The 24,194-nt window shown below is 55.5% G+C and overlaps 2 protein-coding genes across 3 annotated transcripts in view; one reads left to right on the top strand and one right to left on the bottom strand.

Annotated features, from left to right (window-relative positions):
- The window catches only part of DNAH1 (dynein axonemal heavy chain 1), a 72,686-nt gene extending 63,583 nt beyond the window's left edge, over positions 1-9,103 (top strand). Inside the window, exons 65-78 of the mRNA XM_074602227.1 lie at positions 518-669; positions 1,159-1,359; positions 1,756-1,896; positions 3,000-3,158; positions 3,534-3,665; positions 3,751-4,011; positions 4,421-4,600; positions 4,688-4,864; positions 5,633-5,803; positions 5,978-6,108; positions 6,474-6,618; positions 6,884-7,090; positions 7,496-7,730; positions 8,803-9,103. Coding sequence (XP_074458328.1) covers positions 518-669; positions 1,159-1,359; positions 1,756-1,896; positions 3,000-3,158; positions 3,534-3,665; positions 3,751-4,011; positions 4,421-4,600; positions 4,688-4,864; positions 5,633-5,803; positions 5,978-6,108; positions 6,474-6,618; positions 6,884-7,090; positions 7,496-7,730; positions 8,803-8,924 — 2,414 coding nt within the window. The 3' untranslated portion in view covers positions 8,925-9,103. The remainder of the gene's footprint in view (positions 1-517; positions 670-1,158; positions 1,360-1,755; positions 1,897-2,999; positions 3,159-3,533; positions 3,666-3,750; positions 4,012-4,420; positions 4,601-4,687; positions 4,865-5,632; positions 5,804-5,977; positions 6,109-6,473; positions 6,619-6,883; positions 7,091-7,495; positions 7,731-8,802) is intronic.
- A 144-nt stretch (positions 9,104-9,247) lies between these two features.
- BAP1 (BRCA1 associated deubiquitinase 1) lies at positions 9,248-23,876 on the bottom strand. Of its 2 annotated transcripts, none has more exons than XM_074602229.1 (17): positions 23,589-23,876; positions 19,519-19,548; positions 19,364-19,418; positions 18,492-18,624; positions 17,985-18,104; positions 17,421-17,482; positions 17,194-17,336; positions 16,244-16,322; positions 15,386-15,509; positions 14,928-15,045; positions 14,343-14,530; positions 13,881-14,014; positions 12,784-13,256; positions 12,551-12,657; positions 11,674-11,766; positions 11,059-11,131; positions 9,248-10,769 (listed from the first exon to the last, which is right to left on the bottom strand). In XM_074602229.1, exons 1-17 carry the CDS (start codon positions 23,623-23,625, stop codon positions 10,636-10,638), a joined length of 2,103 nt encoding a protein of 700 aa, XP_074458330.1. In that variant the 5' UTR covers positions 23,626-23,876; the 3' UTR covers positions 9,248-10,635. The 2 variants fall into 2 exon arrangements, with proteins under 2 accessions (XP_074458330.1, XP_074458329.1); XM_074602228.1 differs by having other exon boundaries at positions 12,497-12,657; positions 23,589-23,875.
- Positions 23,877-24,194: the final 318 nt, after the last annotated feature.

Here is a 24,194-nt window from a genome sequence, read left to right as displayed (position 1 = left end):
CCATCAACCTAACTCTGACAAAAACCATCACTAAACCATATCTCTAAGCACTATGTCTACCCATCTGTTAAATACCTCCAGGGATGGTGCCTCAACTGCTTCCCTGGGCAGCCTGTTCCAATGAACCCTTTCATTGTAAAAATGTTTCCTAATATCCAATCTAAACCTCCTCTGGCGCAACGTGAGGCTGTTTCCTCTTGTCCTATCGCCTGTTACTTGGGAGAAGAGGCTGACCCCCACCTCACTACAACCTTCTTCAAGGTTGCTGCAGAGAGTGATAAGGTCTCCCCTCAGCCTCCTTTTTTCCAGACGAAACACCGCCAGCTCTCTCAGATGCTCCTCATAAAACTTGTTCTCCAGACCCCTCGCCAGCTCCGTTGCCCTTCTCTGGACTGTTCTTCCTGGGCAGGGTACAGGTGTGCCCCCCCGATGAGGCACCAACATCTGACAGGGAGAGCACCCTCCACGCCACCCACAGCACCCACCACCCTTGTCTTGTCATTGCCTTTTTTTCCAGACACCCTGAAGGACCGGATCATGAACATCAACAACTACATCACCTTCAGTCTCTACGCCAATGTGTGCCGTAGCCTGTTTGAGAAGCACAAGCTCATGTTTGCCTTCCTGGTTTGCGTCCGGATTTTGATGAATGATGGGCAGATCAATATGGTGAGCAAGTCACCTTGGTCCTTCGATGGGATGCCATCAGAGCAACTCAAGCCCAGCTTGTTCAGTCCCCTTGAATAGCACGCCAGGGTGGAAGAGGAGCTTGTTCCCTGGGGCTGGGGGCAGGATTGCAGGCAAACCCGGGGCCTCTCTCTTCATTCAGATCTCAAACCTTTCCCTGTGTCTATATGCAGAACTGCCAAGCCTGAATCATCCGCAGCTTTTGCGAGTTTGGTGCCAGACTGCTGCAAAGGTTAGCCAGTTCAGAGGGAGCAGGTAGGGATTAGAAGACAGAGAAAAGCTAGTGGGAGCTGAACAGTGATGTCAAACTCAGCAGACCCTCCAGTTCACTTACTCGTCAACACACACACCTGGCAGGAGAGACAGCTAGAAAGTTGTTACAGGATTTTACTTGGATATGGCACAAATCCACATGCCTCAGGCCCAGGCAGGTAGGCTATAATCCATCATCATGTCCTATCCTGTTCCCAGGATGAGTGGCGGTACCTGTTGTCAGGAGGGACCATAAAGGAGATGTGGGAGAACCCAGCTCCGGCCTGGCTGTACGAGAGAGCGTGGGGAGACATCCTGGCCTTGAGCAACCTGAAGAATTTCTCCGGCTTCGCCAGTGATTTTGCAGCCAACCTTGAAGCATTCAGAGCCATTTTTGACAGCCCTAAGCCTCACAGGCAAGCGCCACCTGCTTTGTCAGCTTAGCTGTACAGCCCCCCGGCAGGTAATGGGAGACCACAAGGAGCCGAAACAGCCACTGCGCTGGCTCTGGTCACAGTCAGTGCCGTGCCACACAAGGCATCGCCTTGTCTCCTCGAGGGTGGCTCTTGCCTCTGCGTGTTGCTTGCCCAGGGCAGAGCCACACAACGCCTTAGCCCAGCAGTACTTGGCACTTCCCCAGCGGAAGCAGCTCTGGTTTGCCTGCTGCTGGTTTCAAAGCTACAGACAACAACTTCAGCCAAGTGACTGAAAGGTCCTTGTCCCTTCTGAAACACCAGTGGCAGCTTGGGGGCTTCCTGGGGGGCTGCAGGGTCTGGCACATCCCCCCCAGAATGCACCTCATTGCCTTGCAGAGAGCCCCTGCCTGGGAAGTGGGAGGCTGAGCTTGATGCGTTCCAGAAGCTGCTGGTTCTGCGGTGTCTGCGGGGAGATAAGATCACCAACGCCATGCAGGACTTTGTGGCGCTGAAACTGGATCGACGCTTCATTGAGCCGCAGGTAACAAGCCAAAAGGAAGCGCTGGTGGGGCCAGGAGTGGATCGGGAGGCCTCGAGCTCGCTGTAGATGGGCTGTCAGCAGTGCGAGTGCTCGTGCCTCTCTCCAGCTGCGGAGAGGGGCTGCACCAACAGTGTCCCCGCAGCTGGGGAAACACTTTTGTCTTAGATGAAGGTGTTACGGTTTGAGAAACTCACAACAACTTATTGTCATTTAGACAATTATTCTATCACCTGATGACCCCTCCCCACCCAGGAAGGAGAATTGGGAAAAAATAAAGAAACCCGAGGGTTGAAATATAAACAGATTTAATAGAATAAGACTAAATAATTAACATTAATAGTGCTAAAGAACCACTACTGATCCCAATACCAATATGAAATATACTGGGATTATCCTCAGCCCATTCCATCAGCAGGAAGCTGTGCGTTCCCAGCAGGGACAGCAAATGTGGGACACTGCGAGTGCTGTGGCTTCAGGAGGAAGGGACGGGCTCAGGGTTCTGGCACCAGCAAGAAGTTCTCTGGGTCGCAGCCATTAAGGGAGAGAGAATTTTGCAGCAAACTTTCTAATTTATATTGAATGTGACATTCATGGTATGAAATAATCCTGTTGGCCAGCTTGGGTCAAGTGTCTGGGTCTCGCTCCTCCTCGTTCCCACACCTGGCAAGCTGGAGGACACTGAGACCTTGAAACCCACACACCATAGCTGGCTATAAAGTAAATACACAAATTCAGACACTAGAATCTTCTAGAATCTTCTAAAAGTGCAGTTTTCCCAAGCATTAGAAGAGAAATTAGTCCCGTGTCGCTCAGACCAGGACAGAGGGATATCCTACCTATTGTCCGCCAGTTAAACCACACTGGGAGGGAGCAGGTAGCGCAAGCGTACGAGGGAAGAGTTTGACTGACAAATGGGAAAGCGGTCACTGCCCAGATCGTAATCCTGCCAGAGGAGAGCTGTACTAGGCCCTTATTGAACATATTTCTGGCCTCAGCACCCAAGAGCACACTTGGAGGGGAGCTGGAGGCCAGGCGGGGTGAGGAGGTGCTGCACATGGTGCCACTATGGCCCCTCTGCTCTGACCAACTTTTCTGTGTTGCAGACCACTGACCTCTCGGTCGTCTTCAGGGAGTCCACTGCCACCACCCCCCTGGTGTTTGTTCTGTCCCCAGGCACTGACCCAGCTGTCGACCTCTACAAGTTTGCTGAAGAAATGAAGTTCTCTGAAAAGCTGTCTGCCATTTCTCTGGGCCAAGGCCAGGTAAGCTGCTGGTGCTGACCTGGGGCAGCACGGTCTTGTCGGTGCTCCCAGTGATCTCGCCTAGCTCCAAGGAGGTGGAATACCCTTCCAGCCCAGTGAAAACACCCTCTTGCCTCAGGACCCTCTCCCAAATCCATCCCTACTTCTTCTGTTCCCTCCACCCTCCCATGCTGTGACGCACAGGCTTGCAAAAGCTGCAGAAGGCCCCTTGCTGTGCCATCAGACAGCAAAGACCCAGCTGAGCCATGGGGACAAAGCCAGGCTGTAGCTCTGGAAAGTGGTCCTTCCACCCAGCAGCTGTCTCCCTGTCCAGCTCAGCAGGGCACAACCCACCATGGACCAGGGTCTCTGAGCTCTTCTCGTCTGCCTCCTCAGGGCCCCTGTGCTGAAGCCATGATGCGCAATGCCATGGAACAGGGCAACTGGGTCTTCTTCCAGAACTGCCACCTGGCCCCCAGCTGGATGCCTTCACTGGAGAGACTGGTCGAGGGCATTGACCCCAGCAAGGTGAGCAGCCTGCCCACTCAGAGGATGACAGGCAGGAGGCTGGAGCCCTGGGAGGAGCCCAGATCTACTTCCATCCCATCCACAGGTTCCCCATAAAACCAGAGGGCCAGTGCAGGAGCAGCTGCAGGGGCTGTGCCTGCACCCTCTGAGCGCTTGCTGCCTTCTGCATTTCCAGGTGCATCAGGACTTTCGCCTCTGGCTCACCAGTCTGCCAAGCAACCGCTTCCCTGTCTCCATCCTACAGAATAGCTCCAAGATGACCATCGAGCCCCCCCGTGGGCTTAAGGCCAACCTGCTCAAGTCCTACATTAGTTTCAGTGATGACTTCTTGAGTTCTTGCCCCAAGGTAAGACCCAGGTCATGCTTTGGTTTGCTGTCCCAGCCCATGCCTGTTCCAATGTTGATATTGATCCTCTCCAGGCATAGATCTTCCTTTCCACTAGAGCTCTCGCGTGCTAGAGGTGGGCTAGTGGTATTTCTCCTAAGCCTACATCTACTCTGTGATGGCCAATTAGGAGTTTTGCTTTGAGAAACAGAAGCAACAGGATTGTGGAGGCCTGGCCTCAGGCACTTGCAGCTCTCTTTACGCAAGGGAGCGGGTCACAGCCTTCCCCAGCACAGCAGCCTGACTGAGGTTTCCACCTCTCCAGGTGGCACTGCTGAATCGGCACATCTCCTCTGCCAGGTCACCGCAGGAACTTACCCCATCCAAGGATGTCTTCTCCCAAACTGAGCACCTCTTCCCCTACCCACAGGTCACAGAGTTTAAATCCTTGTTGCTGTCACTTTGCTTCTTCCATGGGACCATGCTGGAGAGGAGAAAGTTTGGGCCTCTGGGGTTCAACATCCCCTATGAGTTCACGGATGGAGACCTCCGCATCTGCGTCAGTCAGCTGCAGATGTTCTTGAGCGAATACACTGACATCCCATACAAGGTAAGCGCGTGAGCTGGCCCCTCCTGCGGAGGGAACAGGCTCATGACGCACGTGTGGGTCGGAAAGCCGTGGTGGGCTCCCTCTCAGGTTCTGAAGTACACGGCTGGGGAGATCAACTACGGCGGCCGTGTGACAGATGACTGGGACAGGCGCTGCGTCATGAATATTTTAGAAGATTTCTACAAGCCTGAGGTTCTGATTCCTGAGTTTGCTTATTCTGAATCGGGGATCTACAAGCAGATCAGTACCTCTTCTGACCTTGACGTAAGTACTCAAGTAACAAATTGCAGCTCATAGATCCAGGGGGGTCGTCATAGTGCAAAGGGGACCTACTCCTCCCTGAAACCCACTGCGTTTCCAGTTCCCTGGGGGAATATAAGTTGGTAAGAACCTGGGGATTTTCAGCTGCTTTCAGGAAGCTCCGTCTGTTTCAAGCAACAGGAGGAAAATCTTGTCCCTGTGCACAGGAGGTGGTAGCAGCTGCCACCAGAGTTCCCCAGCTGAAAGCTTTTGTACTCTGAATCATTTCGATGCCGCATACCTAAAGTACCCCAGGAGCTCTGCAGGAAGCTCACTGTCAAGATGCCCGTTCTTGTAGCATGTGCTTGCTTCCACACAAATGCAATTTAACTCCCCAGCCAGACCACGAACTGTGGCCGTGGCCTCTGCTCAGCCACCAAATCTGGCTCAGAGGAGCTGCCACCCCCTCAGCCTCCCCGGCAGCCCGACTCCCGTGTCAGCCAGCATTGCTCAGGCCACACAGAAGCTGTCCCTAAGGCAAAGCTGCGAGTTAGGTTTCCTGGCTGTGACAGGAGACAAGGAGCTGTGTAAAACTTGGATGAATGAATCTCCAACACCAAGACAAGGAATAGCTCTGAACTGAACCTGCAGGGCTGTCATCTGCTGAGTTTAGCTTATCCAGCAACCCTGGCTTAGTCTTTTCTTTCGGGCCAGGCCCATAGCAGACCAAAGGGCCACCACAGCTTTATGCCTGTGCTCTTGGCCTCACAACCTACGTGGATTCCTCTCCAGGGCTACCTCCGGTACATCAAGAGCCTGCCGCTCAACGATAGCCCAGAGCTCTTTGGTTTACACGACAACGCCAACATCACCTTCGCTCAGAACGAGACCTTTGCTCTGCTGGGGGCCATTACGCAGCTGCAACCCAAGACCTTCACAGTGGGAGGACACAGCAGGGAAGAGGTGGGTGCCCCAATCCCGTCGGTGGTCTGGCAGCCAGTGCCCAGCGTGGGCAGCGAGCACAAACACCAGCTCTCAGCAGGTGCCACCATGGCACTGCCAGCCAGGTGTTGACTCTCCCCCTTCTCAGCAGCCATGGTCGGGAGGATGCTCACCGACTTGCTGTCTTCCTTCCAGCTCGTGGAGGAGACCTCCAAAGTCATCCTGGCAAAACTGCCTGCCCCCATGAACCTGCCAGAGGTGATCCACAAATACCCGCTGCTCTACGAAGAGTCCATGAACACAGTGCTGGTGCAGGAGGTGATCAGGTAAAACCCCTGTGGGATCATGTCCTGGGACAGGTGGTCCCTTGGGGCACAGCCAAGATGTGTAGGCCCCTTGAGGAACCTCATTGCTGAACGTGGCAGTGGGGTTGCCAGCCACAGTAACAAATGTTTTGTCCCAACCAGAGCCTTCAGCTGATCCCTGTCCTCCAGGGACTGATCAGTGTCTCCATCTGCTATTGTCAGCAATCCAGGGGGGCAGCCGTGAGACCCCCTTTAAACAGGAATGGGGCTGGGGGTTACAGGGAGGAGCTTCACTCATTGTGCAGAGATCCAGACCCTCTCTGGACAGACGTGGGCGATAAACCACTGCACCGAGTCGCTCTGATCCCTCTGCTCTTTCTCTGTAGGTACAACAAGCTCCTGGAGGTGATTGCTCAGACGCTGAAGGATTTGCTGAAAGCTCTCAAGGGCCTGGTCGTGATGTCCTCTCAGCTGGAGCTGATGGCCAGCAGCTTGTACAACAACACCGTCCCTGAGATGTGGAATGCCAAGGTACGTGCCCCGGCCAGCCCAGCTGCCTGCAGGAGCTCACCCGAACAAGGGGAACGGGTCATCAACCGCCACAGCTGAACTGGGCTGTCTCACATGGAGCTGGCTCTTGCTCCCCTGGCATGGAGGTGTCTCTTGCCTAGTTCAGCTTGTAGTTGTTCCCAAGCTGGATGAATCCCTGGGCTTTGGGCAGCTATCAGCAACTGGGGCACAAGGTCCCGGATGTCCTTGCATACCTTCAACACTTTCTTCTGTGGGTGCCCCACAGGCCTACCCTTCGCTGAAGCCCTTGGCATCCTGGGTGAACGACTTAGTGCAGCGGATTGAATTCCTGCAGAAATGGATCAGCCACGGGATCCCCTCCGTGTTCTGGATCAGTGGGTTCTTCTTCCCCCAGGCCTTCCTCACCGGGACACTGCAGAACTTCGCCAGGAAGTACGTCATCTCCATCGACACCATCTCATTTAGCTTCAAGGTCAGTAAGTCAGCCAGAGGCTCTGGATTTTTCTGGATTTTTTTAAAAATCTGCTGCTAGAAGGCCACAAAGGCAGCAGTTCCAGCCCTCCCCTGCCCAAGAGGTGAAGCCACTAGCTCCCCAGCTGCCCATGGATCCCATCATCCCCTTTGTGCTTAGATATACCCACCCACACTGCCAGACACCTCTGGAAGGCAAGGAGAGATGTCTGTGCCTCTGCAGACCTGCTCACGTCCCTCTCCAGAGGCTCTGGAGGTGCCAGAAAACCCAGCCCAGCCCATCTGTGTGCTGGGACAGGCTCCCCTTGGGCAGCGGTGACATAGCCAAGAGCTGCTTAAGGGGGTCCTTGGGGCTGAGCCTCCAGGGACACCTTGATCAGGGCCCTGGGCCTGCTCTCCTGCGCAGGTGATGAAGGAGGCAGTGAGCGAGCTCACTCGCCCTCCCGATGAAGGCTGCTACATCCACGGCTTGTTTCTGGAAGGCGCCCGCTGGGACCCTGCTGCGTTTCAGTTAGCAGAGTCACGCCCCAAGGAGCTCTACACAGAGATGGCCGTCATCTGGCTGCTTCCTGTCCCCAACCGCAAGCCGCCAGCCACCGGCACCTACCTGTGCCCTATCTATAAGACTCTCACTCGCGCAGGTAGGTGCCCTAAAGACAGATCTCCAGAAGCAAGGGAGATGATATTTGTATTTAGAATCATAGAATCATAGGGTTGGAAGGGACCTCTGGAGACCATCTAGTCCAACCCCCTGCCAGAGCAGGGTCACCCAGAGCAGGTTGCACAGGAACGCGTCCAGGTGGATTTTGAATGTCTCCAGAGATGGAGACTCTACCACTTCTCTGGGCTGCCTGTGACAGTGCTCTGCCACTCTCAGGGTAAAGAAGTTCCTCCTCATGTTTAGGCGGAACTTCCTATGTCCAAGTTTGTGCCCGTTACCCCTTGTCCTGTCACTGGGCGTCACTGAAAAGAGCCTGGCCCCATCCTCCTGACACCTTTAAGTATTTATAAGTGTTGATAAGATCCCCCTCAGCCGTCTTTTTTCCAGACTGAAGAGACCCAAATCCCTCAGCCTTTAAGAGAGGTGTTCCAGTCCCCTAACCATCTTCATAGCCCTTTGCTGCACCCTCTCCAGCAGTTCCCTGTCCCTCTTGAACCGGGGAGCCCAGAACTGGACACAGACTCCAGGTGTGGCCTCACCAAGGCAGAGTAGAGGGGGAGGATGACCACACTCTTCTTGATGCAGCCCAGGATGCCATTGGCCTTCTTGGCCACAAGGGCACATTGCTGGCTCATGGTCATCCTGTTGTCCACCAGGGCTCCCAGGTCTCTTTCCACCAAGCCAGGTGGAAAGGTCTCTTTCCATGATTGTAGAAGCAGCCTGTAAGGGCAGCCCAGGAGAGGCTGCAGGAGTTCCTCCTGCCACACACTGGCATGGAGCAAGGCACTGTTGGCTGAGTCTGGCCAGGGAGATTTCTTCTGCTGTGATTGTGGAGATGGAGACACCGGGCACCCTGGCTGTGCAGCAGTGCCTCTGGGCAGGCTCTCCTCAAGCCCACACCCCAAAATACACAAGCCTGTTTCCCCCAGCCCTGCTCAGCCTGTCACCTAGCACAGGAATGGGACAGGGGATCTCACATGGGACACCCGGGTCAGTGTGCAGCAGCAAGGGCTGCAGTACCACCCTTTTGCCCTTGCTTCTCCCCCTTACAGGCACGCTGTCAACAACAGGACACTCCACCAACTACGTGATTGCTGTGGAGATCCCAACGGACAAGCCACAGAAGCACTGGATCAAACGGGGCACAGCCTTGATCTGTGCACTGGACTTCTAGCCAGAAAACCCACCCAGCCCAGGAAACCATCCCAGCTGAGGGCCTGAGCCAGCCTCCACCGTCCTGCACAGAGGTAGGCAGCAGGAGCCAAGCGCTGATTGCCAGCCGGGTGCTCCCCCTCTCCCCTGCCCCCCAAGCTGTGTCAATAAATTGAGCTTGACTCGACCAGCATCCCATTCACCCGGTGTTATTGCAATCCCCACAATCACCTCAAGTTTTTAGCACCACAGCAGTAGCTGGGACAATGTGGCCCGGAGCAGGCACTTGGTGCTCCTCGCTGTACACATGCCCCTCTCCCTTCCCTCGCACACCTCTCCTTTGGCTGGCTGTTACAGGATAGCTTTATTCCTTCAGACAGATCCATTATTTACAGAACTTGATATTAGACACAGCAAGAGACAGAAGGATTTTCTTCCCTTCAACAAATACCAAAAGAACAGTTTCATTCCATAGTCAAGATCTGTACAAATTTGCACATTTGCAAAATTCAGTCCTCTCCTGCGGCAGCCCCCCTTGGCCCAGCTACGCCTCAGGACACCTCCGGCGAGAGGTGCTGACCTCTGGCTTCTGCGATCGCTCCTGGGGACAGGCAGGAGAAGCCCATGTGCAGGAATGCTGGCAGGAGGCGGCAGGCAAGCTCTGGGTTAGCAGCCACGAGCGGCTTGGGCAGCTTTGGGATCCCTCCACTGCTTCCAGCCGCCCCTGCACTCCCCGTCCTGCCGTGGGCATTACAGCAAACACTGTCACCTCTCCCCACCCTGACGGGCTTCGCCAAGGGCACCAAGTGACTCCACATCCAGCATCCACCCCAGCACCGTGCCCAGCAGCACCGAGGCCACCCTATGAACTTGGTCTGTTCATAAATCACGGGGGTTTCTCTGGGGACTGGGCCTAGAGCAACCCCGCATGACCCCCAGGCACTGCCAGGGCCACAGAGCTGGTCCCCCAGGGAGCAGCCATGGGAGCAGAGCCATGCGCTGCCCCCCACATCACCATGGAGGGCTGGGCATAAGGCCCAGCTCCAGGGATAAGCCCACTTGTCCTCATGCGGCAACAGAGCTGCCACGGCCCACCGGGGAGCAGTGAGGCAGGGCAAGGCAGGACTCCCTGGCCACGCATCGGCCAGCTCTGGGGATTAGATGCAGGAGAACAGGCTCTGTCCAGGAGCCGTCATGCTCAGCAACGGACAAAGCCTGGGTCAGAACTAAAAATGAGTTTGGGGAAGGGAGGGAGAGGGATAGAAAACAGACACAAATGTCCTATGGAAGCACAGAGCTGAAGGCCCGGACGCAGGAGGACGCAAGCCACAGCCAGCTGCGGCCAGCACAGCCTCACGTCGGCACCACCAGTGTTCCCACAAGCCAGACCTGCCGCCGGCTGGGTGGGCTCTTCCCCTCCTGCTGCAGTCCTCAGCCATGGCACCGAGACACAGGCCCACGGCGTCTGGGAGCTGCTGTGGCACTGTTTGGCAGCTGGGCACTCCAGCTTGCCTTCTGCTGCAGCTGCAGGGACTCCCCTCAAGACAACGCGTTTCCACCTTTCGCAAGTTGGGCTCAGAGGAAAACCTGATTTCTCTTTGTCCCCAGTCTCCACTTCGGCCGAGGGTTTGTTGCTGTGGTCCCACTTCCTTGGGCAAAGGCTAACATAGATCCAAGTGCCACTGCCCAAAGTCACAAAGCCCAGCTGCTGCTTCTCAGTCTTGACTCCCAGGCTACTGCCGCTTGGCTTTATAGGGGCGGGAGCGTTTCCGGCGGTCCGGCTTCCTCTGCTTGTGCAGACGGCCGATGCTGACCCCCTGCCGCCTGCGGACAGAGATGTTCTGCTCCACGAGGCTTGCCAGCATGCCTGCAGGGAGAGAGGCAGACAGACATAGCCCGTGCTGGAGTGCTGGTACGGCCCATGCCAGAGTACAGCCCTCCTTCTCTCACCCAAAACCACCAGTGAGCTCCTCCCAAGACTATAAAATCAGAAGGACTCAGTGGCTGCCCAGACTGAGCGCTACCCTGGGCAGAAATGGAGCAGGGCTGGGTGAGCTGCCCAGGCTCCCAGCTGCTGCTCTGCCACGCTCGGTGCAGCCCCCGCAACTGAATCTGAACCCCATGTTCCAGCCACTCGGCCACACAGCACGGCTCACCCTCCTGCGCCAGCATGGAGATGAAGGTACAGATGAACTCATCATAGTTGTGGGTTCTCCTCTGGTCATCGATCTACAAAGAGATGACAAATCCACAAATAAATGGCTGGCAGGGAGAAAGGAGAGCTCAAGGCTGCCAGAGGGCAAAGAACCACCCTGCCTGGCCCAACCCACAGGCCAAAGAGACCACAGCAGGAAGGGACCAACCTCCCAGCCCGGCTCAGGCCAGCGCACAACTGGGACTGTCTCCATCCCAGTTCAGACGCCTGCAGAAAGGGCAACTGGGAAGAGGAGAGGGTGGGCAGGGAAGAAATCCTGACAGGCCTTGAGGCAGAGACTCCCCCCTTCCTCCTGCCAGTGCTGATGTTCAGCTGTGGCCCAGCTGCAGCGCTACACCATACTCCTCAAGCTCATTAGTGCTGCCCAGCGGCTTCGGTCTGTCCCGGCCTGAGCTCTGCCCCACAGGGCTGTCTGGTAACAGGAGAGGGACCCCAAATGCTCCCCATCGCCATTCTCAGCTGAACCACTCTCCCTCCACTTTGACATAAAGACACCCCAGACAGAAGTCTTCAGGGAGCTAAATCCACAACACAAACAAGCCATCAACAAACACACCTTGAATTTCTTCCTCTTTTCCACCTCTTCCTTCAGGCAGGCCTCGTAGTTCGCAATCTCTGCTTCCACGCACTTCAGCAGTGCCAGCAGCTCCTGCCAGGATCAAGCAGAGCAAACGTGAGCAGACAAACCCCTGCTGCAGCCCAGGAGCCAGCGGGGGGAGCTGGTGGGTGTTCCTCTCTGCACTGAGAAAGGGAGAATTCATCCGAGCAAAAAACACTTGCCAGGGGAAAAAAAAGATCAGTTCATGGTAAGGAATTTCTGAGTCAGAGGGTGATCCATCAGACAGACAGCACTAGGGCCAGCCCCAGGGGAGCTGGGTTCTGCCCCAGCCTGGCCCAGCCCCGTGTACCTGGTTCTCTGGGACCAGGGGGAGAAACACCCCAGGGCCTGGTTCTTCTCAGTTACAAAATTTGAAGACTTCCCTTTTGAGTAAAACAGTCTCTAGCCAGCTCTCCTTCAGAGAGACCTTGATGGACTTGTGCTGCCTGAGCCTGGTCCTGTCCCTGGCTGGAGGGCGCAGACAGGCAGTAAAGAGCAGGCTGGGATTTGGGGGCGCGGGGTCCCACCAGCCTCTGGCCCAAAGAAGAGCACAGCACGTCGAACGTCTCAGCTGCAGGAGACAGTGGCTCTGCCCACTGCCACGGCAAATGTCCCCAAGATGACGCAAGGCACAAAACCTGCACTGCCCTGTGCCCCAAGGCACGGCTGCGGCGACACGCGAGCGGGACAGCGTGCACATGCGGTTCGGTCACTGCTGCTGCGTCTCTGGGTGAGCACAGGGAGCTCCACGTTCCCAGGGCTGTCGCAGCACAAAACTCACCTTGGGAGAATACTTTTCCCCCCCAGGGTGATCACTGGTCCTGCCAAGTCCCACCTTCTCTTTGCTGTCACTGGCCTCACTGCCCTCCTTCTCGTCCAGTTTGATTGCGACCGGGGCCTCTTCACCGGGTTTGATGGAAGGGGGGGAGCTTTTACCCCCATCTGCACACAGGGGAAGGAAGCGTTAAGAGCCATCGGAAAGGACCGGTATCCACTCCTTAAATTAAAGGACACTGTCCCGTCACCGCAGGGGAGATGCCACCCCCTGAAAAGCTGGCAGACACCTACCTGCAACAGCCAGCGGGCAGAACACGCCATCCTCTGTGAGGTGCAGAAGGCCAGTGCTGATAACGGGCCCCAGGTCCCTGACAGCCCGGTTGTAGCGCATGCAGTCGACGCGCAGCAGGCCGTCCTCCTCGCCGAAGAGCACCTTGGAGATGTGGGAGGTGACAGGGCTGGAAGGACGGGTGGGGTTGGCCGAGCGGATGGGAGAGCGCAGCGGGGAGTTGAAGGCGCTGCCGATCTCTGAGGCGGTGTCTGTGCTCTCATTGCTGGGGGTGGGAGAGGGCTGGGAGTGGGTAACCACCGCCACAGCCGTACCCCCGCCACTCGTCTTGATGGACAGGGGAATAGAAAGATCCTTTTGAGATTCCTTCAGCTTCTCAGCCAGGACGTTGATGGTGTTGGGCTGGAGGACAGAGAGCTGGCCATCCGCAGCTCCCGCCACGTGCTCTTGCTTTACCTGCCCTTTCCTTTTGTACCTGCCCAGGAACACAGCAGAGAAGGTGAGCAGCTGGTGGAAGGAGATGGGGGCCCAGTGCAGGCACTGCCAGCTCCGCACTCAGCACTCCAGGCTGTCTGCTAGGATGAAGCGAGGCCTGCAACATTTCTAGGTCACCCCCACTGCCACGAGCTTCTCTGGCAGGCACCCAACCCCACCGAACCACTCAGCTGCAGGTAACCCTACGCAACCGGGGGCACAGGGCGCTGTGTACCCCTGCTCTTCTTCCACAGGCCCCAGAAGCAGCCTCGCTGTGACCCCACCTTCCTGATCTTCACAGCAGCCCAAGCACACCAGAACTGTCACCAGCAGCTGATCTGGCAATCGACGCTGAGGAACTGAGGTTCCCCAAAGCTGCTGCCAATACAGTTATACTTGGGGCAGACAAAATTCAGGGTTGATTGCGAAGAGCTACAGAAGAGCTTTACAAAATCCAGTGAGTGAGCAGTAAAACAGCAGGTGAAGAGGAGAACAGCCCTAACTGCACACAGAGGTACAAGCTCTAGCACAGTTAATGGCGCTCAGGAAAGAGATCTGGGAGCCACCACTGGTGATTCTACAAGTGTTAGCTCCCTGCCCCCCATCCCTCAGCTCAAGCTGTCACCTGATGGCTGAGTTGGCGTTACGAACTTCCTCCTCCTCATCATCATCGTAGTCATCCTCATCGTCCGAGTACTGCTGGTGCTGTCGGACTGGGACCCGGCTGCGACCCACTCCTGCTGCAAGGTCTTCTTCCTCCTGCAAAACACCGTTGCTGATGGCCTGCTGGCAGCAGGGCAAGGAGAAAACACGTAGCAGACACATCCTCGGTCCAGCTGAGCACTGGGTCTTGCCTCTTTCAAGAGGAGACGGGGGACTCTCCCCAGTGCTTGCTCAGTTGGCCTACGTTAACACTAACCTCTTTTGCCAGGTCAGTGCTTACCCTCTCACCTTCCAGCCCAGGTCAGCACAAGGGCGGGCAGGGGAAGGGCTGAGACTGGCTGACGGAGTCCCATGGAGGTGAGGGACTGGAATTGAAAAGCTCATCTCAACTCAGGTGTGCTGCTGGCCTGGAGCTCCAGCCTACCTGCATGGGGGACTTGGCGTAGTTGTGATTATCCAGGAAGGCTGGCAACCTCTGCACGATGGGGTTGGGGTTTGCTGGAGGCGCCCCGTTGATACTGCTCGCTGATGTCTTTGCCACCTGTTTGGATTTGTTGGGTGGGCTCTGTGTGGCCGCAGGGTGGCCCTGGCTGGCAGGCTCATCGGTGCCATCTGCCATACAAGCATAGCACAGCTGTTCATGACCAGCACCATCACATTTTACTCAATGTCCTCTGATACCCCATGCCCACTCCATGTAGCAGAAGAGCTCTTACGCTCCACCAGACCATCATACCCGCTTCCCATTCCACCTACAGCTGTCACCAGTGTCCCTAAGCTTAAGCCCTCCCATTTTCAAGCTCTGATCCCTCCAACACTCCTCCCAGGCACAGAGGCATCCACCACACCCCAGCACAGTGCACATGGAGCTGGGCTTGGAGAAAAGAAAGTGAAGCTGACCACAAAACTGCCTCAAGCTCCAAGTCAGCCAGCCGGCGTCACCAGCCTGTGCTCGCTCCATGGCAGGCCAGGCTGGCTGGCTGGCAACACCACTGGTATGGGGGTCTACCTGGATGAGTGCTCTCTGGAGTCACGGTCTTGCTGCTGGCTGGCTTTGCCTCTTCTGGAGGCTGAGCCTCCTGAGACTTCTGGGTCTGGATCAGCTCAGGCTGAGTTACTCGGATCAGCTTGAAGACAAATGACAGGTAGAAACTGAGCGCTGGACTGGAGTGACCCAAATACATCCCTCCCATTCAAGCACTGCAGAAGAACTCATGAGGGTGAGCCAGCCACCAAATGCCCATGTGCACAATCAACTGATAATGCCATGGATAACCTCCCAGGTGAGCAGTAAAACGCCAAGCAGCAATCCTAGTTATCTCCTCTTCCCAGAAGACATTTACCAAGGAAAAAAAAAACAACAACAAAACAACAATATCCAGGGCCCCTACAGCACAGGGAGATGCCCTGAAAACAGAGCCTATTCCCACCCCAGGCTCACACTCTCTCAAGCTTGTGCTGTCCTACCTGCTGCAAGGCCTCCAGCACAGTCTGGCGGTTCATCTTCAGGATGTGCAGTTTGGACTCGTACTTCATCCTCCGATCAGGCACCACTGCCATCAGGTTGAAGCGGATGTCGTGGTACGGCTCCCTGCAGGAGGGGATAGCAGACATCAGCCACAAGCTGGCAGAGGAAAGCCCATCTCCCAGCAAAGGGGGGGTCAGCAGGCCACCAGCCATACCCCACACACCTTTCCAGGGAGCACCTCCCCTGCCCTGGCGTTTAACACCAACACACAGGAGGCTTTTCCCCCAAAACCAAGTCAACCGCAGGCTGGCTGAAGAATCAGAGCAAAGCTGCTTCAGCCACAACACAAAACAGGTTGGCTGAGGTGGGAAGGGGCCTGTGGAGGTCATCTGCTCCAAGCCCCTGCTCCAGCAGGGTCACCCAGAGCTGGTTGCCCAGGACCATGTCCAGATGGCTTTTGAGTATGTCCAAGGATGGAGACTCCACAACCTCTCTGGGCAACCTGTGCCAGTGCTCGGTCACCCTCATGCCCAAGCAGCCAAGAGGCCCAGCTCAGGACCAGAAGCACCATTCCTTCTCCTATGGACTCAAGCTAACAGGCACCTAATCTGGCCACTCTTATTCTTCCATGGCCATTTGCAGGGACTCTGCATCGTACAGAGTGCAGCTTCTCTGCATGCTTTGAAGGCAAGCAAACTGTAAGCAAAAGAAGGCAAGGAGGCAGCACATCTGCACCCCTCCCAAGCAATGTTCTCCACCCACACTCCCACAACTTGTCGCACAGAGATCACGGTAGAAATAATCCAGGGGAAAATAGCAAAGGGCCAGGGCCCATGGACCGTGGCCTGGTACATTACCCTGCAGTGGCCAGGCCAATGCGCTCCATGATTACTCTCCTGGCTTTGTCTGTCCATTCCTCGTCATCAGCCCACGGCCCTGTGATAATGAGACAGAGCTGGAATTAGCAAAGCAGGCCAAGGCTCCTGCTTCAGACTCACAGAGCGGAACCTGCTGTCCCCACAAAAGGCAATCTCACAGCTCCCGAACATACCAGGGAACAAGTCAAGAAGGGGCCCAGGAGGCAGAAGGACCACACTGTCAGCCCATACAGTGGAACACCCTGCTTCCACCTTCTGAACGGACAATGTGAGTTATCTGCTGGGCAGAAAGGTAAGTTCTGCACCCTACAGACCACAAGTGATTCACAGGCTCCGGGCTCGCAAAGTCCAAGGAAATCCCAGGTCTTGCGGGGATCCACCTTCCACTGGATCTAGTGCCATGCTTAAGAAACCCAAGTACATGAAGTGGGTACCTTACCAAAGGGCCTGACGGACAGAAGCAAAGTCCTAGCGGGGATAAGTAAGTGAAAGACAGAACTAGTGGTCAAGTTGTAAGAGAAGGGAGTAACCTGAGCAGCCTGCTGGGATCTGTGTTGGGACCTTGTGCCTCAACACTCAGCGGCTATTTGGCACAAGGAGAGGGTAAGGAGGAGACAAAGCCTGCTCGCAATACCAAGTTATTTCAGAGCTGCAGAAAGACATCATGACCCTGAGCAACTGGGGAGGAAAATCAGAAGGCTGGAAAAAGCAATGCAGTGCATTTAGAAATAATTGTCTTCTAGACACAGTCCCCAGCGCATAAACTCCAAAATGAGCTATCAAAACTCAGGACAAATCTGTGAGCCATTGGAGCAATTCTGCTCAAACATTAGGCAATGCTTAGTGGCAATGAAAAATAATACATGCATTTGGACATACCAGGATGTCTATTCAACTACATCAACAACTAGCAACAGGTGGACTCTTACCATGGTCAATGGGATAGACCTTGAGCCCATCCAGCTCAAACAGCCGTCCCTTGATGGGGACATAACTGACAAAATGAAAAGCCTCCATGGTTCGCACAGCGCTGATACCATTCTGCTTTTCTGGCAAGTGCCGTGGCTCTGGCCTGGAACAGCAAAAAAGGCGGGAGGTCAGAGGAGAGCCTGCCTCCTCCAGCGAAAGTGGGGTGCAAGAGGTTCCCCTCACTCACCTGGCATGGCTGTTATGGGCCTTGGCCAGCTCTGGGGCATTGCCGATGGCATAGCCTTTACTCTGCAGCAAACAGCAAGAGAGGAAACAACTGAGAAGTGACAGGAAACAGCCACACCAGCTTCACCCACCGGCTCCCCACTCCCGCCATCCATACACAGGACCAGGAGAGCAACTTTCAGGCACACCCTCTGTTCTGCTGAGTTACAGGTAAAACCCAAGATGAAGATAACACACAACCTCTGCGAAAGAAACTACGGTTAGAGAGAAACACAGACTTCAAATAGGTCTGAAGGTAGGAGAGAGGACTTCTGATCACAGACTTAGAGAATGCACCTAGGCTAGGGAATAACACAACAGAAGGCTCAGAGCTGTGCCCAGTGTAATGGGACCAATGCTCTGAGTAAGGCAAGGCAAGAAGATGAGAAAGAGCCAATAGTGATGTAGCGTACAGCCACGAAGGGCTGGAAAGGAGCCACCTCGTTAGAGCATCATCCCGAGAGGGGAGCGAGAGGCAGATTCACATGTGCCACCCATGCACAGCCCTGCACACCCCCGCCCTTACCTCAGGGCTGAATCCTTTGGTGAAATCCTTCATACGGCTCAGCGTGGGACCGAGGTCGACATTGTTGCAGTTTAGGAGGACGCTCAGCAGGGCGTGGGTGGCACAGGAGTTGGGGATCAGCTGGAGGGTGACACAAGGACCATCTTAACCAGCAGGAACAAGGCAACCCTTCAACAACCCCTCAGTGTCAACCATAATCAACTGAAGAGTGCTGATGCAAGAACCACTTGTGAGAGCAGTGACTTGACCTCAGCTCTCAAAGGGAAGCGGGAGGTCAGTCTCGCTTAGTGAGCCACACCATGCCCCCATGAGCACTTGTCACAGCACAGGCCACAGACAGGCTCGCAGCCCCCGCTGGATTCCCTCCAACCCAGAGCTCAGGGCAGAGACTCCCCGGAAAGAGGGAGAGTCTCCCAGGCAAGAGGAGTGCAGCTTCTCAGTATGTTGCTTCCCTGCGGTGTCACACAGGACGCCCACATACACACTTTCCCCCTGCCTCCAGCCTACCTGGTGAGCAAAGAACATGTTATTAACGATGTCATCGTCGATCACCGACGTCTCATCCACCAGGGTAGAGACCTTCCGGCGTGATCTGCGCTCCTCAATCCACTTGAACAGGAAGATGAACCCATACACAGGGCTGTGGAGAGAAGTCAGCAGCTGCATCATTTTGGATGGACCACATCAGTGGGGCTGCTCTGCCCAGCGCCAGAAACCTTCTGTTTCAAACCACAGGCAGAGCAAAGACAGAGGAAAAGCAGAACCACCAGCCTCATCTTTCAGGAAGTGACCATCCCTGCCGCAAGTCCCCCCAGCCCCACATTACCAAGGACACTCTCCTGTGCTGATGCTCTGGGCTCAGACAACAATCAAGCTTGAAAACTTTGGGGGTTGACAGGTCTTAAGAGACTCGAGACAGGGAAATGGAAGGTGAAATTCACCTCTGGATGCTGACCAACCTTCAGCATAGTGCCCGACCACCAAATGACCTCGCCTTTTAAATACGTGTTGTACTCATTTTCAAGAGGAGTTCAGACAATGACTTTTAAGAAAGTGACAGCCTCAAAGCCATTTCAAAGCACTGAGACAGGGAGAAAGCTCATGCTGCAAGCCCACTGGTTGGCACTGCACTTCTCCATGGAAGAAGGGAGATGAATCCCTTGACGTATGTCCCCCAACTGCCCCACAGGGTCTTTCTCAAGGCACGAGATTGCCCGTCTGCCCCAAACGTGATGAAGCACTCCTGGTTCATCACTTACAACGCTGACCTCCATGACCGATGAGCTCACAGGGTCCCTTCTGCATGCCCAGCGATGAGTTCCTAGGCCTACAGATGCGTTCTGCTTAATAAAACCCATACTTTCATGTCTGTGACTTACCCTTGGCATTTGCTCTGCAGATCATAAATCTCTTCAACCTGCACTCCCTTGACCCCTGCAAACAAAGGGCAGAAGCTGCTGTAAAGCCCACCAGAAAGGAATAGGGGTAATGTCAAACACAAAACCAACTTCCCAGGAAGGCTTCTTGCACTCACCAAAATCTTCTACCAGGAGTGTGAAGAGACCTGGAAAGGAACAAAACCAACAGGTTACTTCTAGGTGAAGGGCACAGAGAGGAAACGTGCTGCCAGCAGCCCCTGAAGGTCCCACGTGGTCCCAGACCAAGGCACAGGCAGAAAAAATGCAGCAGAGAAGCACTGGGATCACACTGACTCCACAGCAGCAGAGCTGTTGAGCCCTGGCTCGCTACAGAGGTGCTCTGGCTCCCTTCATCCCCATTTGTCATCCTCTTCCTCAAGAGGACCTGAATCAACCTTCTCCTGCCAGAGCCCAGTGAAGCTGGACCCACCTTCAGCATCCTGACCCACTTCAGATGCCAGGCCAAGAAGTAAAACCCCACCATGAACAGCAGCAGGGAGCACCCAAATGGCACACACTCCTCTAACTGGAGGGAAAGGCGGCCGAATAGATCACAGGATATTTTTAAAAAAGGCAATTTATGTTCTTGTTACTGAAAGACAGCCAGTGAAGAGAAAGCCAGCTCAGAGCAACAGGGTTGCAGGGAAGTATGAGGGCCGAAAGGCTCGCCGCCTTCTCCCTCTCTCCTGGGGGACCAAATCCAAGAGCCTGTCTCCAAGTGACTACAAAATTCCCATTAGAGAAGGACATAACCAAGGATATAGACACAATGGCAAAGAGAAGAAAGATTATTAGACATCAGCAACTGAGCAGCAGCTTCTGCTCTGATGCCATAGCAAAGGCAGTTGGCCCAATTTTTAGGCAGTCCCCCTGCATGCACAGTTAGCAAGCTCGAGACTGGAATAATAAAGCTGCTTCTTTCACTCCCAAATAAAGGCTGCTGAAAGCCTGGGAGGAAGGCCAGGGAATATCAATAAGAAGGACTCAATCCTGAGAAACATCCCTGTAAGCAAAGGATTTAAGGAACCTGATGTAAGTGTCTCAATCAAGAAGGAAAGCACCCAGGGGGCTTCCACACCAAAGTTAAAATGACAAAAGCAGGGAGGAAACTTCTGGGAGCAAAAAGTCTCCATTAATTTAGCAGAAGACATCATATTTCTTACAAAATTGTCTATGGGAAGAAACACGCTATGGAAATAACATGCTTGAACCAGTGACAGCCTCCTCGCTGTGTAACGCTGTTACACCAAACCCCAGCTCCTTTCTGATACGGGTGTTTTTGCTCAAAATTGTGGAGGGCTGTGTCATACAGGTGACATCTACAGAGACTTCAGGCACTGCCACAGTCTCACTGTCTTCTTTGCAGCAACCCCCTTAGAGCAAGTGCTCCTTGCAGATCATAAAGATCTTCAGATGTTCCTTACAGCCATGGTTCTTGTTCCCTCCTTACATAGTGTCCGTTAGGGAAGCCATGGTTCTTGTTCCCTCCTTACATAGCGTCGGTTAGGGAAGCGGGTGTCACAGCTGTTTACCGGTAGAGTCTCTCAACTGTAAAAGCTTCCACAAAGGTCAAAAGCCTCGCTCACTCTCCAGTTTCAACAATTACAGCCCACTGATCACAACAAAACACATGTGACGCAAGATGTGACCCGTATCACAAGCTCTGCCTTGCAGCCAGTGAAGATTTGCATCAGAGCATGGCCCTGCAAACACAATCAACCATAAATGCTGAAAGCAGCACGGCTCCTGCAGGTACCACCAGAAGGAGAAGACCAAGCAGGACTTCCAAGTTTGCTGTGGCTCAGCCCAGAGCACTCCTGCATCTCTGCGGCAGTCCTCCAGGACCGTGCAACAGACTGGCAGGGCTGCACCAAAGAAGATGGGAAGTCAGCCGTCGCGTGTTTTCATCCTGTCTGATCAACATATCCGGGGAGTCAGAGGGAGGATGAAGCCAAACTTCTCCGAGCGCACCATGAAAGGACAAGAAGTGATGGGAACAAGCTGAAGCAAGAGAAATTCTGACTACGCACCCAGAAACAAACAATTCTTCATTACCAATGTGGTCAGCCCTGGGACCGGGCCTCGGAAATCTCCTTCTTGGGCATATACAACTAGACATGGCCACAAGTAAGCTGAACTACCTTTGAAGTCAGCTCTGCTTTGGGCCAAAGACTTCCAGGGGTCCCTTCCAACTGCGGTTTTTCTCCAATTCATTTCAATATTTCGTATTACCTCAACGTCCATGAAAGGCACAGTCCTGCTGCTGTGATCACTCCTGGAACACCCGAAACCTCCATCCCAAATTATGTGAGTTGGATGGAGGAAACATTCTGGTGTGCACAAGCACACACAATACTATGCCAGCAGCCTGGAGGCTCCCCCCTCCGCCAAGCAGCCACAGCAAGACAGCTCAAATCTAGATCTACCGACCCTTCCTCACCAGTAAAGCACCGCGAGCTTTCACTCCCAAGCCCCATGGCGAGGGCTGGGCAGCTTATGGCACATGCTGAAGGCCGAGAGCAGAGCACGGGTCATTCCTAACCACTGTCCCAGCTGCCACTTCTGCACCTGAACCTCCACACATCCGAAGGAGTGCAGGTGTGGTATGCTGAGAGCCTGCCTCTGCCTAGACAGCTTATCTTCCAAGCAAATAACCTTCTCTGCCCAGTGTGAGAATCCAAACCATGTCTTGTCTTCAGCATCGTCATGATGAAGAAGACGGGGGAGGATGGGAACAATTTCAACAATTCCCAAGTACCAGTAAAAAGAGAATAAAGAAGAGCAAGTTCTGGGCTGACTGGGAGACCGACAGCAGACAGAATCCTTCTCTGAGTGCAGGAAGACAAATATAATGCCAGTGGTCCAATTTCCTCATGCACAGCTTCAAAAATACACCACCACATCCAAAAGACTCCTGTCTCAGAGGACACCCCACATTGCACTTCGGCCATTCAGAGATGTTAAAGCAATGCTCAGCCAGTGTCGCAGCTGACACCAGCTTTGGCCCTCAAATCCTAACTCACAAAACAAACTTTGGGACTCCACCACAGAAAACACTTTCTCCAATGCGGCGGGAAGAGGATACCCATGACCGTCCTGCTACCGGCAGCTCAGGTGCCACACCAGGCTCTTCAGAACCTTTCCTGGACTACCTGGGGGAGAGGGTTTGATCCACCTGCTCAGCTGCAAAGCGATGACAGGATCTGACATGCACAAGACGGAGATGACACCCTCATGTGCTCCCGAGTGACACAGGTTGTCCTCAATTGCCCACAATGGGGCAATCACCAGTCAGAGCTGTTCCTGTAGCAAGGGGCATCCCATATGCTCACCTCTCCGTGTATTCCAGTGATATTTTGGGGCGTACTTGCAAACAAGGGGAATGCTTCATGCCACAGCCTCGCAGCATTTCAGATCTTTTCCACAGATCCCTGGGTTTATCAAACCACACATGCACACACAGAGGAGTCCATGACACCTCAGACCCCATGTACAAGTCCTGACAGAGCCGAGGCCCCACTCCGAGCCTTCACAATGCTCCTGGCAGCCCTGTTCACCCCATCCCTGCCCTCATCCTGCACCCCTACACCTGGTCTCTTGATACCCCCTTCTCTGGCTGCCCTACACCCCCATAACCTTTCCCTATGCCTCCCTGGGCTATGTCCCACACACCCTGACCCCGCACAGCCCCCCTTCCCCCCAGGACCCACACTACTCCTGCCCCACATTCCCCTCCACCCTCGCCTGCCCTCCCAATCCTCTGCCCACACCCCCAGGCACCCCCTCACACGCATTAGCACCTCTCCCTGGCCATGGCCCTCCTCTCCTCGCGCCCCCTCCCCAGCCCCACTTCCCACCCCATATACTCCCACAACGCCTGTCCCCCTCACACCCCCATTCTAGGCCTGCACCCCAGAACCCTGCCTACACACCCCTCACTTCACCTGGACACCCCACACTCCCAGCCTGCCCCTCTGAGACTCCCCCAGACCCCGACCTGTCCCTCACAGCCCCCCCACGGCCCAGGCCCCGGCCTGTCCTCACAAACCCCCGTCCCGTCCCTCACAGACGCCCGGCCCAGGCCCCAGGCCCAGCCTGTCCCTCACAGCCCCCCCGGCCTAGGCCGCAGCCCCCGGCCCGCCCCTCACAGCCTCCCCCCCGCCCCGGCGCCGCCCCCGCCGCTCACCGGGGTCGCTCTCCAGCTCCAGCCAGCCCTTATTCATCTTCCCGCGGGCCGGGCCGCGCCGCCATGTCCGGCTCCGCCACCCGCCCCGACTCCGGTCCGGGCCCCGCCGCCGCCGCCGCCTCCGTCGCACCGCCCCTGCGCGTCATCGCTGCGCGACGCCGCGTGATGTCAAAGCGCGCCGCGCCACATCGGTCCCCAGGGGGGTGGCGGTGGTGGCGCCACAAAGGGCCCCGCGGCGGCGGGGGAGGCCTGGGAGGGCCCTGTGGGCCGGGGCCTCGGCCTCTCCCTGCCCCGCCCCGGGGCTTCCTCTAGGACTTGGGCTCGACAGCGTGGGCCGCCGCGTGCGGCCTGTCGTGAGGCCTGTCGTGAGGGACCTGGAACTGGGACATACACTTAGGCCTGTCGTGAGGGGCCTGGGCCTGGGCCTGTTGTGAGGGGCCGGGGCCTGGGCCTGGGCTCAGGCCCATCGTGAGTGACCCGGGCCTGGAACTGGGCCTGGGCTCAGGCCCATCGTGAGTGACCCGGGCCTGGAACTGGGCCTGGGCTCAGGCCCATCGTGAGTGACCCGGGCCTGGAACTGGGCCTGGGCTCAGGCCCATCGTGAGT

This window comes from Larus michahellis, chromosome 10 (assembly GCF_964199755.1).
Source record: "Larus michahellis chromosome 10, bLarMic1.1, whole genome shotgun sequence".
Lineage (NCBI taxonomy): Eukaryota > Metazoa > Chordata > Aves > Charadriiformes > Laridae > Larus > Larus michahellis.
The sequence above is the reverse complement of the archived record's forward strand: the minus strand, read 5'-3'. Positions and strand labels throughout refer to the sequence as shown.